General features: G+C 45.9%; 1 gene segment (V, D, J or C); it reads right to left on the minus strand.

The window, feature by feature from the left end:
* Positions 1 to 2,498: 2,498 nt before the first annotated feature.
* On the minus strand, positions 2,499 to 15,184 carry LOC140479429 (Ig kappa chain V region Mem5-like). The segment is given in 4 exon segments: positions 2,499 to 3,376; positions 14,148 to 14,181; positions 14,634 to 14,929; positions 15,116 to 15,184. Coding segments are annotated over 4 exon segments (708 nt in total).
* Positions 15,185 to 15,659: the final 475 nt, after the last annotated feature.

Below are 15,659 nucleotides of genomic sequence, written 5' to 3' on the forward strand. Positions count from 1 at the left end.
TTATTTATATTTAATTTTCTGCTGTTTTATATTATTTTATTTAAATATTGTTGAAAACAAGTTTACCCACTTGATTGGAACCGCATTCACACACATGCATTCCCCCCACACCGATGCTCAGTAACACCTCTTTGTACTATTTACAAGATGCACTGCAGAGATTCACCAAAGATCCTGAGACAACAGCTTCCAAACCCACGACCACTTATATTTGGACAAGGGCAGCAGGTACACGGGACCATCACCCCAGCAAGTTCCTCTCCAAGTCATTCACCAGTTTGACTTGGAAATATGAAGCTGTTCCTACATCATCACTGAGTCAGAATTCGCTTCCTAAGGACATTGTGGATCGACCAACAGCACACGGACTACAGGGGTTCAAGAAGGCAGTTAATCACCACCAGGTCCAGGGCAATTAGACGCAGACAGTAAGACGCCTGGTACAAGAGTAGGCATGCTTCAGGACCAGGAAGTGAGACTGTGATGTTTCAGTTATTCCTGGACATTGGTGTGACCACATCTCAAATACTGACGGTAGTTTTGGTCTCCCTATTGAAGGAAGAATAATAAATGCATCAGAGGTGGTTCACAGGAATTTTACCCGATTGATCCCTGGAATGAGTGGGCTGGGTGATGAGGAAAGACTGGAAAAGGGGATAAAGGGAATGGGGCGGAGCCGGGTGTTGAGGTGGGGATAGGTTGAGAATGGTAGAGTGTATGACCTGATTATTCGATGGGAGAGATTAATTTGTATTCATCCCTCCCATCAACCAATCAGGTAGTACCCTCTACTTATCTTCAACTATTCCCATTTTACCACCCTGCCCCCACCACTGCCTTTATCGGCAGCTCCCCCATCTTTCCCCCACCTATTCCTGAAGAAGGGTTACAGCCAAAATGTTGACTTCTCCACCTCCTGATGCTGCCAGTCTTGCAGTGTTCTCCCAGCCTCCTGCTTGTCAACCTTGGATTCCAGCATTTGCAGTTTGTTTTGTCTCTAATCTCTTCAGGGGCCTAGATGAGAGTGAGGAAATTGGGTTTTGATGGAGCTACCCACAGACTCAAGTCAAAAGAAGCAAAGCAAGAAAGGCACGTGGATTGAATACAAGAGAGCAAATTGTGAGGGAAAACCAATTATTACCAGTTTAGCCATTGCAAAGGAGAGAGTGACAACATTGAATTGCTTCTGGTATCATCCTCTGAGCCCGAACATTTCACAGTGCCAGCTCCACATCCTTCCATTGGCTTTGTCATTGAGAGTCAACAGTTCCCTTCCCACAGCCCTTTTAAAAATATCCTGTTCCAGGGAATCACTGACACAGAAAATATTTCACCTTTTCTGGGAAAGTTGGAGAAATGTTGGATGTCAAGGAGCTATTCCTCAGCCTTCAGGGTCTGACAGAAGGATGTGTGTAGTCTGTGGATTCTGGAGACAGATCACTGAGATATTCCTCACTCCCATCAATACCTGACTTTATTCTGACATCAGTTTCTATTCTTCATTATAAAGTGCCCCCCCCCCCCAGTTTCAGACTAGACATTTCACACCCAGCCCCCATGTCCTCACATTGGAATCAAGAACCAAACTTGCCCCATCTCAGGATTGCCCTCTGAATGTGGTGTCAGTGTGTTAATGTTGTGTTTGAATGAAAGAGCCACAGTGGAATCTGGGACTGAGTCCAAGGGGTTTCTGAGCCACCAGCAGCCTCCCCGCTGTGTGAGGGTCTGTTTGGATAAAATTTCAGCCCCATGTGTTCCCACTGATACTGAGTCATGGAGTGAGATTGCCGGAGCCACATTTGGACTGAAAAACACAACAGTCAGGACAATGAGCTGCTCTGGAATCCACCCTGAGCCCTGGATGATCCTCACTGAGATGGCCCAGGGGCTACAGAGTATGACAGCAGAAAGTGGAACCAGTTTATCATTGACTGTCCTCCCCAGCCGTGACTCCCAGACTCCCCCTGGACTGAACATTCTCAATCTGACCCCAGGGACGCCCAGGACAATTTCATTTCATTTGAAGAGTAAAGAAAACCCAGGTCTAATTTATGGAATATTTATTTCCCAAATTGTTATTATGCAATTGTTATTCTGAGTAACAAGGTCCTGCTTGTCATATTCATCAATATAGGGGTCCCAGTGGCTCTGGCTCCCTAACAGTTGATTTGAATTTCTTGGCTTGTGATCTTGCTGTGTCTAAGGGATGGGTGAGCGTTGATGGGGAATTTCCATCAGATTATTGTGTTCCCCATTCTCCCTTCCTGCCTTCCTTCTTTTCCCCATTTATTGGGAAAGATTTCCTTGAGGTTGTGCATTCCTGCTGAAAGCGCCCCTTCTGGACACAATGGTAGCATTGCCCTCCTGCTCGAGGGACCCCATTGCTCCCTCTATTCTCCCCCTCATTCTCCAAGCCTTGAGGGTGGAGGTTAACACTTCACACAGCTTTCCCTGAGGACTCAGCTCTGGCCATTTCCAAAGCAGACACGAGACAGAGACTGAATCATCTTCATCTTTATTCCCTTTTCCAAATTGACATTGACCGAAAACAGTCAGCAATTAACAGCCCAGAGAGACGAAGCTACACAAATTCACAGCCACAATGGAGCTTGAGGAAAACACTTGTGGAGATTTTCTCAATAACATGAGAATCCTGTCCCTTTAAACAGTGACAAAACCTTAAATTGGAACTGGCGGCTGAGCAGGAAGGAGGTCTGTTTTACTGAAACAGAGATTTCTGAGGTTCACATTGTTTTTGCACAGCTGACAGGCTTTAGAATCTTCGAGAGGTTTTACTTGACATCGCAAGTTAACACTGTCCCCATCAAACACATCCAGGTCAGGGAAAGCATGGGGCTACATAAAGAGTAAAGTTTTCTCTACACTATCCCAATGACCTGCCTTAACCACTGAAGCTCAGAAGTGTCTCCAAGCCAGTCCTGAGAAAGAAGAGAGTTGAAATTCAGTGCTGACAATGACCTTTGTCCTGCCAGCTCAGCCCTGTTCCATTTAAAGTTGCGTCTCCTCTGTGGACTGTCTCTAACACTCTACACACATTCTGATCTCCTGATGCTCTTGCTGAGGGGAGAGGGGAGGGTCACGTGGGTGAGGGCACAGGAGAAGCGAGCGTTGGACTCCCAGTCAGACCCAGAGAGGGTCAGCAGGCTGCTGACACTGTAGGTGCTGTCTGAAGCTCGCAGGTAGTTGCTGGTCTGAATCCCGTCCGAAATGACTGCACCATCCTTCTTCCACTGCACCTCCAGCTCATCGGGATAAAAGTGATTGGCAAGGCACACCAGGGTGGCAGTGCCCTTGGCATTGACCTGCTCCGGGGAGGGGGGCAGCAGGGTCAGATTGGGCTGAGAGTTGTCACGGCCTGAAAGACAAGAGAAACAATTTTAATCCCTGCCTTTTGAAGGTACTTCAACTCTCTGAACAGTAACTGGTAAAACATTTGAACATTTGTATCCAGTCGGTAAAAACAATGACTGCAGATGCTGGAAACCAGATTCTGGATTAGTGGTACTGGAAGAGCACAGCAGTTCAGGCAGCATCCAAGTAGCTTCGAAAGCGACGTTTCGGGCAAAAGCTGCTGTGCTCTTCCAGCACCACGAATCCAGAATTTGTATCCAGTACCTAGCATACCTGACAAAAGCTCTGGCATTTTAAAAATTGATTTTTGGGACATGTACGGCACTGGCAGAGCCAGTTGCTGCCCATCCCTAACTGTCCCTGAGGAGATGATGGTGACGCAGCAGAAAGAGAAGGGACAGTCCTGGACCATCACTTAAGGAATGAATGTGGGCAGCTGGAAGGGCTATCAATGTGGGAGCATTTCAGTGACAGTGATCGGAACTCAGTGAGATTGAGAATAAGGATGGAAATGGAGAACCATGGAGCAAGTGTAAAAGTTTTCATTTGGGAACAACCCATTTTACCAAACTGTGTGGTAATTTGGTAAAAGTGTACTGGAACGATCGACTTGATGGGAGATCAGTGACAGGGCAGTGGGAGGCCTCCAAGGATGAGACAGAGACAGAGATCATTCAGAATCTTTTCCCAAAAGAGTAAGAGTGGCATCCCAAAGAGAGAGTCTCAGCAAAGATGTGAAACTATCGATATGATGTGGAGGCTCTGGTGTCGAATGGGGTGGACATGTTCAGGGGTCACATAACACCAGGTTACAGTCCAACAGGTTTAGTTAAAATCACAAGCTCTTGAAACGCTGCTCCTTCTTCAGGTGAAGTGACTTCAGTGCTGAAGGAACAGTGCTCTGAAAGCTTGAGATTTGAAATAAGCCTGTTAGACTATAACCTGGTGTAGTGTGACTTCTGACCTCAAATGAAGCCCAGTTAGAGCACAGTGAGAGAACTGCATGCAGTTCTGGTCACCACATTGCAGGAAGGATGTGATCTCCCTAGAGATGGGGACAGTGGAGGATTTTGTCAGGAATGAGGAGTATTAGCTTTGAGGAATGATTGGTTTGGCTAGGACTGGTTTCTTTGGAATGCAAGAGGCTGAGGGGAGATTTGATCGAGGTGTGTAAAATGATGAGGGGCCTGGATAGAGTGTGTAGGAAGGACTGATTTCCACCAGCAGAGAGGGCAATAACCATGGGGAGAGATTGAAATGAATTGGGGGCAGGGTTAGAGGGGAGTTGAGGAGTAATTGTTTTCACCCAGTGGCTGGTGGGATCAGGCTGAAAGGGTGAGAGCGGCAGAAACCCTCATCACATTGAAAAAACACTTGGATATTCACTTGAAACACCAAAGCCTCCAGAGCTATGGAGCAAGAGTTGGCATGTGGGGTGGAGTTTGACACCTCTTTAACAAACCTCCGATCACTCACAGCTCGGGAGAACTTTATCTAAGAACACTGGAGCAGAGTTGGATCAGCACACTTCAGGAAGGAGTCACATTGGGTGTCCATGTAGAAGGTTCGAGATTTTGATTCAAATCTTCCAGCTCAGCACTGGGGTAAGGTCAAAGGTGAGGCTGCAAAGAATCTCAGTGTCCTGGATCAGACAGTGTCATTGATCTTAATGATCCCATGTTCCCTGGAAGATGGAAGCGTGCATCCAATGGGCAAGGGTCAGGTTCAGGAGACTCCAACCTCAAAGAAAGACTTGCATTTATGTTGCACCTGCCTCCACCTAAGGATGTCGCAGTGGCTCTTTCCAGCAGACTGTGCTCAGCAAGATCCCAGAGAGCTGGGTGACAATGAGTCGAGGATCAGGTTTTTAGTGATGCTAATTCGGGAATCAATATTGACCAGGACACCAGGGGAAACAGTCCTGCTGTCTGTCTAATAGAGCCATGGAATGGCATCTCTGATATCTGAAAGGCTCCCAGTGCATCAAAAGAGAGACTTGTATGTCAGGGTCTCCCAAAGCACTTACAGAGAGTGAGGGACTTGTCTGAACACTGGTCACTGTTTAATGCAGAAAACATAATTTGTACACAGCAATATCGCGCAATCGTAAATGAGATTATGAGCATGTTCAGTGATGTTTCAGGGATTAATATTGACCTGAAGTCAACCCAAAGAGAAAGAAAACAGGTTCACTTGCACAGAACGTGAGAAAATGAAAGGCACAGGAGAAGGTGGGATTCGTGGTGAGTGATGGGTTTGATTGTTACGAGAAAAGAAAACGAAGGATCAGAATTTGTGAATGTCATATTGTAACAAGGCACGACAGAAGTGCAGGGGAACTTGACAGTAGAAATAACTTAAAGTCTTTGTATGATAACACATGAAGCATTCGGAATAAGGTAGACAGAGTGATGCCACAAATTGAGGTTCCCAAGGACTTTAAAATCATTAAAGTGACGCAGGGCTCAGGAAAGGTTAATAAAGTTCCCAGAATAATTAATAGGACATAGATTATGGAAAAGGTCAGAAAATTAATTTCAGGCAGAGTGCACAAGGGGACAACAAGAAAAGGAGGGCAGTCAATGCAGGACTGAGGGTGTTGCACCTGAATGCAGGGAGTATCTGAAATGTGGTAAATGAGCTTGTAGCGCAGATTGGAATTGGCAGGTAGGATGTTTTGAGTATCACAGAGATGTGGCTGTAAGGGGTTGAGGGCTGGGAATGAAATCCTCAAGGATGCACATCTAATTGACAGGACATGCTGATGGGCAGATGGGGGTGGGGTTACCGTATTGGGAAGAAATGAAATAAGATCAATCACAAGAAGGGATTTAGAGTTGGAATGCATTCAATCTGTGTGGGTAGAGTTGGGGAGTTGCAAGGGAGAAAGAGCATGATGAGAACTTTGCAAAGCCCCCCTCCCCAGCAGTAGTCAGGATATGAGGAAGAAAATAAATCAGGAGATAGAGAAGGATGTAATAAAGGCCCTGCTACAATAGTCATAAAAGACTTCAATATGGAGGTAGACTGGAAAATTAATTTGTTTGGGGATGTCAAGGGAAGGAATTAATGGAATGTCTACGAGATGGTTTTTGGAGCAGCTTGTGGTAGAGTTCACTATGGAACAGGCAATTCTGGATTGGGTGATGTCTAATGAAGAAGACCTGATTAGGGAACGTAGGGTGAAGGAATCCCTTGGGGGCATTGACCGTAATATGACAGAATTCACCTTGCAGTTTGTGACAGAGAATCTGGAGTCAGTTGTACTGGAAATGCAATTAACTTAAGGTAACTACAAAGACATGATGGAGGAGCTGGCCAGAGTTGATAAGAAGGGAAGATGAGCATAGGAGACAATGGAGCAGCAATGGCAGGAGTTTCTGGGAGTAATTTGGGAGGCAGAGCAGGAATTCAACTCAAGGAAGAAGAAAGATACTGAGTGGAGGCCAAGGCAACCGTGGCTGATGAGGGAAGTCAGGGTCAGCATAAAAGCAAAAGAAAAAACATGCAATGTGTTGGAGATTATTACGAAGCCAGATGATTGGGAAGCCTTTAAAAACAGCAGCGAGTAACTAAAAAAAAAGTAAGGGTGAGTGTGTAAATAAAATATAAGGTAAGCGAGCTAGTAACATAAAAGAATATTGCAAGAGGTTTTCTTTAGAAATATGAAAGGCAAGAAGGAGTCAATAATAGAAATTGTACCACTGGAAAAGGCAGAAATAGTAATGGGGAACAAAGAAATGGTGGAAGAAGTGCATCAGTGATTTAAATCAGCTTTCACAGTGGTGTGACAATGCTGCTCATTTTACAAGGTTGAGTTGTCCTTGGATTTTTTTCAAGAGGGGTTGTAAAATCAGATGTTCCAATTTGTCTGGGTTAGGGACTTTGCTCATGGCTAACAGATACTGCCTAAGGCAACAGTCAGGGAAAAGGCTTTTAGGTTTTATATGAAACAATTGCCCAATAAAAGGAGAGTGGCCAGTTCTTCCAGTTTGCTGTTTTTGACAAATAGTTGGTTAGAAGCTCCTGGATAAAGAAAACTGCTGGTGAGAAAGGTTCCCCAATTCAATATTTTCCAGTGGATTCACTGTCTGAAATTCCTCTCCTGTAAGAACCTCTGTGTTTATAGAACATATAACAATACAGCACAGAACAGGCCCTTCAGCCCACGATGTTGTGCCGAACTTCTATCCTAGATTAAGCACCCATCCATGTACCTATCCAAATGCCACTTAAAGGTCGTCAATGAATCTGACTCTCCCACTCCCACGGGCAGCGCATTCCATGCCCCCACCACTCTCTGGGTAAAGAACCCACCCCTAACATCTCCCCTATACCTTCCACCCTTCACCTTAAATTTATGTCCCCTTGTAACACTCTGTTGTACCCGGGGAAAAAGTCTACTCTATCTATTCCTCTGATCATCTTATAAACCTCTATCAAGTCACCCCTCATCCTTCGCCGTTCCAACGAGAAAAGGCCGAGAACTCTCAACCTATCCTCGTACGACCTACTCTCCATTCCAGGCAACATCCTGGTAAATCTTCTCTGCACCCTCTCCAAAGCTTCCACATCTTTCCTAAAGTGAGGCGACCAGAACTGCACACAGTTTATATTTACCTTTTTACCAAGGCTGTTGCAGCAAATTGGAACAGCTCTTTGTCAAGTTACATTTTCTCGTCAGTTGGGTTTTCAAATAGTTAAGTTATTCTAAATTCTGTTTTCTTTTGATTGTGTGTAAATAAATTCTCTTTCCCTTCAAGCTGAGTGGTTTGGCCAGTTCTATCAATCCTGGAATATCCAGGTTACATTTGCTTAACACAATTTGAAAGGTAAGGTCTGGACTGCATTCTCAAAATGTTTCGAAGGGTCTGGTCTGGTCCATGACAATGCCATAGAGTCATAGAGTCCGACAGCATGGAGACAGGCCATTTGGACCAAACTGGTCCATGCCAACCAAAATGTCCATTTACGTTAATTCTACACTTGGCCCTGATCCTTCTGAATCCTTTCCTTTCCTGTATTTGTCCAAATGCCTTTTAAATGTTATTAATGTACCCACCTCAACCACTTCCACTGGCAGCTCATTCCAAATGCGAACAACCCTCTGTGTAAAAAGGTTGCCCCTCAGATTCCCTTTTATTCTTTCCCCTCTGACCTTAAACTGATGCGCTCTAGTCCATATTCGCAAACCCTGGGGAAAAGACTGAGTGAATTCACCCTATCCATGCCTCTCATGAACTTATGAGGTCCTCCCTCAGTCTCCTACACTCTAAAGAAAAAAGTACTCTCCCTTTTACCCAAACCATTGAATCCTGGCAACATCCTTGCAAATTTCTTCTGCACTCTTTCCAGTTTAATAACATTCTTCCTGTAACAAGGTGACCAAAACTGAACACAATATTCCAAGTGTGGCTTCACCAATGTCCTGTATAACTGCAACATAACTTCCCAACGTCTGTAGTCAATGCTCTGACTGATGAAGGGCACTACAGAAAAAGCTCTCTTCTCTGCTCTATTTACTGTGACTCCATTTTCAGAGAATTGCTTACCTGAATTCTAAGGACCCTTCCACTATGTTCCTTAAGGCCCTATCATTCACCATGAAACTCCTACCTTGCTTTAAATTTCCAAAATACAAGACCTCACATTTAAACTCTATTTGTCATTTCTCGGCCCACTTCCCCAGCTCAGCAAGGTCCTCTTTGCAATTTCTGATAACTGTCTGCACTGTCCACGATGCTGCTTATTTGAGTGTCATCAGCAAACTCACTAACCATGAGTTAGTGAGGTACATTCTCATCCAAAACATTGATATAGATAACAAACAGCAATGGGCCCAGCACTGACCCCTGAGGCACTCCACTAGTCTCAGGCCTCCAGTACAATAAGGATCCTTCCCCTATTACCCTGTGCTTTCTACCACCAAGCCAATCGTGTATCCAATTTGTCAGGTCACCTTGAATTCCATGCAATCTAACCTTCCATAACAGCCTACCATGTGGAACCTTATCAAAGGCCTCACTGAAATCCATATAGACCACGTCTACAATCCTGCCCTCATCAACCTTCCTGGTCAATTCATCAAAGTACCTGAACAAATTTGTGAGGCATATTCTCCCATTCACAAAGTCATGCTGACAACTCCTAATCGAATCCACTCTTTCCAAATGCATGTGTATCTTATCTTATCAAACAACTTACCCACCACAAATGTGAAGCGTATAATTCCCAGGCTTTTGTTTTGCAGCCCTTTTTGAACAATGGCACAGTCTTCGCTATCCTCCAGTCTTCTGGGACCTCACCTGGGGCTAACCATGATACTAAAATATCAACCTGCACACCTGACCTTCAAGAGAGTTGGGAGCAGAAGTGAATGGAGAGGGCAGCACTAAGGTGGAGGGGTTGAGGCAGCTGAAAGGTCTGAAGGTGGATAAATCATTCAGACCCGATGGACTACACCCCAGAGTTCTGATGGAGATAGCTAAAGTAATTGTAGGGCCATTGGCTGTGATCTTTCAGAAATCACTGGAGTCAGGGGTGGTCCCAGAAGACTGGAAAATAGTGAATGTAACATCCCTGTTTAAGAAAGGAGGGAGGCAGAGATGGGACATTATACGCTGGTTAGCCTGACCTCGGTCATTGGTAAGATTTTAGAGATCTACTTAAGGGTGAGATTGCAGGTATATGGAATCTCACCCTTAAGCCTGGTAAAATTGCAGCCTGGTAAAATTGGGCTGAGTCAGCACAGCTTCATCAAAGGGAGGCATGCCTGACAAATCTGTTAGAAATCTTTGAGGTGGTAACAAGTGAGTTAGACAAAGGAGAGCCAGTGGATGTGATCCATTTGGATTTCCACAAGGCCTTTGACAGGGTACAATAAAGGAGACTGCTAAGTCAAATCAGAGCCCATGTTGCGGTGGGTAGAGGATGGTTGACCGGCACAAAGGCGAGAGTAGGGACAAAGGGATTTTTTTCTGGATGGCAGTTGGTGCTTTGTGGTGATCCGCAGGGATCTGTGATGGGACCACAACTATTCACTTTATCTATTAACAATCTGGATAAGGAACTGAAGATATTTTTCATATGTTTGTAGCTGACACAAAACTTGGTGAAAGGACAGGAGGAGTTGAGGAAGTGGGGGAGATTGCAGAAGGACTTGGTCAGGCTAGGAGAATGTGCAAAGAAGTGGCAGGTGGAGTACAATGCGGGAACTTGTGAGGCTAGATACTTTAGTGGGAAGAATAGAGGCACAGACTGTTTTCTAAGTGAGGAAGGATTTCAGAAATCTGAAGCACAAAGAGAATTGGGAGTCCTTGCTCAGATTTCTCTGAAGGTTAACGAGCAGGTTCACCATTGGCAGTTTGAAAGGCAATTACAATGTTAGCATTAACTTTAACATCATAGGTGTACTGCTGAGTTTGTATAAGTCTCTAATCAGAACACATTTGGAATTTTGGACTCCTTATTAAGGAATGATGTGCTGTCATTGGAGAGGGTCCAGAGCAAAAAGTGAGAAAGAATAAGAATGATCCTGGGAATGAAGGGGGTGTCATATAAAGGGTGGTTGAGGATTCTGGATCTGGATACAATTGTGTTTAGAAAGCTGAGGGGGGAATCTTATTGAAACTACAGAATATTGAGAGGCCTGGAGAACATGGAGAAGGTGTTTCCATGAGTAGAAGAAACTAGGGCCCGAAGGCACAGCCTCAGAGTGAAGAATGATCTGTCAGAACTGAGATAAGGAGGCATTTCTTCAGCCAGAGGGTGGTGAATCTGCAGAACTCATTGTCACAGAGGTCTATGGAGGCCAAGATGTTGAGAGTATTTAAAACAGAGACAGATACGTTCTTGATCAGTAAGGAGATCAAAAGTTAAAAGGAGAATGCAGGAGAATGGGGTTGAGGAACACATCACACAAGATAAAATGGCCAAGCAGACTCTATTCTGACTGGCCCAATTCTGCTCCTATATCTTAAGTATTTTGGGTTTATGTAGAGGTTCCTTGAAACCCTGGAAAACTGTAAGTACGGTCACTTAGTGGTTAGCCCTGCTATCTCACAGCGCTATGGACCCAGGTTTGATTCTAGCCTCGGGCGACTGTCTGTGTGGAGTTTGCACATTCTCCCTGTGACTGCGTGGGTTTCCTCTGGGTGCTCTGGTTTCCTCCCACAGTCCAAAGCTGTGCAGGTTAGTTGAATTGGCCATGCTAAATTGCCCATAGTGTAGGTCAGGTACATTAGTCAGGAGTAAATGTAGGTTAAAAAGGTAGGGGATTGGGTCTGGGTTGGTTACTGTTCGGAGGGTCAGTTGGACCAAATGGCCTGGTTCCATACTGCAGGAATTCTATGATTCTATGGACATTGAAAGTACTGGATTGTGAGCGCTGCTGTTGCTGTTTCTCAAAAGTACTTTGACAAAAGATAATCAGGGAGTGGTGAGAGTGTGCATCAGGTTGCATGACGGAACTGCTTGTCCTGCTTCCTGGAATACCATAAGCACAGGAAGTGTGGTCAGTGACAGCAGTTGGAGCTCCGGGTTTCGGAGCTTGAGCAGCAGCTGGTGTCAGTGCGGAGAGTCCGTGAGGCTGAGAGCTCCGTGGAGAGCATGTTTCTAGTTGTGGTCACTCTGCAGCTTCAGAGTATACAGGGAGAGAGGGAATGGGGGAGCGGCAGACAGTCCAACAGGACCAGGCAGCTTGTATAGGAATCCCGTGAGTGCATCCCACTCTCCAACCAGGATTCAGTTTGGAATCCTGATCAGAATGATGGTTCACCTGGGGAGTGCAGCCAGAGCCAAGTCCCTGGCACCATGGGGGGCTCAGTTGTACAGGGTGGGGGGCTGCGGGGGGCACAACGAAGACTGGAAGAGCGATAGTGAGAGGAGATTCAAGAGTGAGGGCAATCGATAGGTGTTTCTGCAGCTGAAGATGGGAATCCAGGATGATGTGTTGTCATCCCAGGGTCAAGGATGTCAAAGAGCAGCTGCAGAGCACCCTGAGGGCAGAGCACCCTGAGGCAGCAGTGGTGGTCCACATCAGTCCCAGTGACAGAAGGAGAAAAGGGATGTGGTCCTGCAGTCAGAATGTAGGGAGTTCCAGAGGGAATTAGCAGCAGGAGCTCAAAAGTAGGAATCTCCAAGATTACAGGAGCAGGAGAATCGACGTTTCGGGCATGTGCCCTTCTTCAGGAATGCCCAAAAAATCGATTCTCCTGCTCCTTGGATGCTGCCTGACCTGCTGCACTTTTCCAGCAACACATTATCAGCTCTGATCTACAGCATCTGCAGTCCGCACTTTCTTCTCCATCTCCAAGATTACCCCCAGTGCCCCACGCAACTGAGACTAGAAAGAGGAGGATAGCACAGGTGACGGTGGAACTGAAAAGACAGTCCAGGAGGAAGAGCTTTTGATTATTTTAACACTGGGACTGGCTTTGGGGGGAGATGGACATGTACAGACCAGATGGATAGCTCCTGAACAGATCTGGGACTGAACTCCTTTGGGGTGATTTACTAGTGCTGTTGGAGAGGGTTTAAACTAACTTGGCTGGCCTGTGGGATCCAGGAGGTCATACCAGAGAGGAACACAGAGGTGCACAGAATCCTGGGAGAGATAGATAGCACCAGAATAAGGAATAGAACTTCTTATCCAGTTTCAGAGTGAGGGAGAGAGAGTAATAAATTCTAAATCAGGATCACTGTGTAAGGATGGGACTGCATGGAATGTTGGGAATAAGACTGGGAAGGTACAGCCACAGAGTGTTATGTGGAAATCTGATGTGTGCCTCTCACATAGGAAGAGAAGATAATAAGAACATTAGAAATAGGAGCAGGAGTGGGCTATCTGACCCATTGAGGATGAGGGACGTTAGTTATGAAGGTAGACTGAAGAAGTTGGGACTGTCTTCCTCAGAGAAGAGAAGGCAGAGAGGAGATTTGATCAAGAAATTCAAAATCAGGAGGGGTCTGAACAGAGTAAACCAGGAGAAAATGTTCCCACCTGAGAAAGAATTGAGAGGGAGAGGCCATGGATTGAAAAAAATTGGTAAAAGAAGCAAAAGTGAGCTGAGGGAAAAACATTTTCAGCCAGTGAGTGGTTAAGGTGTGGAATGCACTGCCCGAGAGTGTGGTGGAGGCAGCTTCAATTGAAACATTCCAAAGGGAATGAGAATGTTATTTGAAAAGGAACAATGTGCAGGGTGACAGGGAGAAGGCAGGAGAATGACACTCAGTGAATTGCTCATTCAGAGAGCCAGTACAGACAGGATGGGCGGAACGGCCTCCTTGTGCACTGTAACAACGCTGTGATTGTGTGATTGAGCAGAGTTAAAGCTGGGGGAGGTGGGAGCTCGGTGTCTCACTGTGCTGCTGCTGCTGCTGCTGCTGCTGCTGCTGCTGCTGCTGCTGAGGTCAGTGAGATCAGAGACTGGGACAGGGAGCCAGAGCTCACATCAAACTCTGCCCGTGTCTGTCACACTGAGACGGGCAGGAGGCTACTCACTGATTTCACTCCATGCTGCAGGAATGGGACCACAGGCTGCAAATGGACAGAGCTCCTCCACACGGTGAGTAAAACTGACTGACTTATATCTTGCTGTTTAAAGGGGGCAATACGACTACAGAACTACAGCTGGACACCCTGTTAGACACAGGGCTCCTCAATCAACCATTTTTTCACTGCAGATCCCCACTAACACCTTCAACAATTCAGCATTTGTGGTTTAGAAAGTTTCAGTATTGAAAGGGTTATTAACAGAGGATTGAGATTTACTTACTCAGTCTGAGCTTGGTTCCTTTACCGAACGTAAGCCACAGTGAGAGCTCCCAGTGCAGAGGCTGTACAAAAACCTCTGCTCTCTGCTTCCCCCCATCACTCTCAACCTCTCCCTATCTCCCAGTCTGTTGATCACTCTCACCCTCTTTTTGTATCTTTCTGTCTCTGCCTCTGGGTTGTGAACTTTATTTTTCGTTGTTAAACCTTGCAGCTGTTCTTCACATGTGGCCATGGAGCGGAAGAGGGAAACTTGAGGTCTTTCGTGAGCATTGAGACACCACAGGAACTGGAGTGTGTAGCAGACAGTGACCATTCCAGCATGGGGTAATTTGTTCAGTTTCATTTAGATCTAACTGTGGGATATGTCAGTTCAGGCGGTGGGACTGTGTGTCCATTATTATGCATTTTATATAACTATGGATGTGTCAGTACAGGAGGTGATTCTGTGTGCTTTGAGGTTTTTGTATGGCTCTGTATCATTGTGTCAAGGGTAGCTGTCATACTGCATACAGTAATAGTCAGCAACATCCTCATTCTGAACGTTGCTGATTGTCAGGGTGAAACTGGTCCCTGATCCACTGCCGGTGAATCGATCGGAGACTCCTGTGAATCGAGTTGTAGCAGCATAGATGAGGAGAGATGGTTTCTGACCTTCTCGTTGCTGGTACCAGCTAACCCACTTGCTAACAGATTGACTGGCCGTACAGGTGATGGTTGCAGTCTGTCCCAGTCTCACTGACAGTGCCGGGGGAGACTGGGTCATGATGATGTCCCCACTGATACCTGAGGGGTCAGGAAGAAACACAGTGAAGTCAGAACTGTCACAGAAAGAGCCTGTTAAATGAGAGATTGTTGGAGAGACTGAGCTTTCTTCTGGTTTCAGCATTTTCCCTTCAATCACAAGTCAGTGGAATTGAAGAGAAATGGAGAGCAGCTAAAGATTCAAGGTGGAAGGAGAGAGATTTGTACCTGCGACACAGAATACCAGGGGCCAGATCAGCTGGATGTGTGAAATCATGGTGTGTGCTCCTGTCCCTGTGTCTGGTCCCTGATAAACTCTCCCTTCACTGGGCTCTGCTTTATAAAGCTGCAGCCTGTGAGAGTCTGACTGGGTGTTCCTCAGTATGTAAATGGCATCAGGCAGGGAGAGCCACGTCACCCCCTCACACTTCCTCTTCTCTCTTTCTCTTTGTCTCAGAGAGTCATTGATGTGAACAGCACTGAATGAGGCCATTTGGCCCATTGCGTCTGTGCTTGGAAACAAACATCTGATTTTACTAATCCCATCCTCCAGCTCTTGGTCCATTACCCTGGAGGTTACAGCATCACAAGGGAATATCTAAACACTGATCCAATGTCACGAGAGTTTGTGACTCAACCAGCCTTTCAGGCAGTGAGTTCCAGACTCCCACCACCCTCTGGGTGAAAACATTTCTCCTCAATTCTCCTCTCACTCTGCAACTCAACTGGGCCTGGACTCACTCGAGTTTAGGAGAATGAGACGGGATCTGAT

This window comes from Chiloscyllium punctatum, chromosome 7 (assembly GCF_047496795.1).
Source record: "Chiloscyllium punctatum isolate Juve2018m chromosome 7, sChiPun1.3, whole genome shotgun sequence".
Taxonomy (NCBI): Eukaryota; Metazoa; Chordata; class Chondrichthyes; order Orectolobiformes; family Hemiscylliidae; genus Chiloscyllium; species Chiloscyllium punctatum.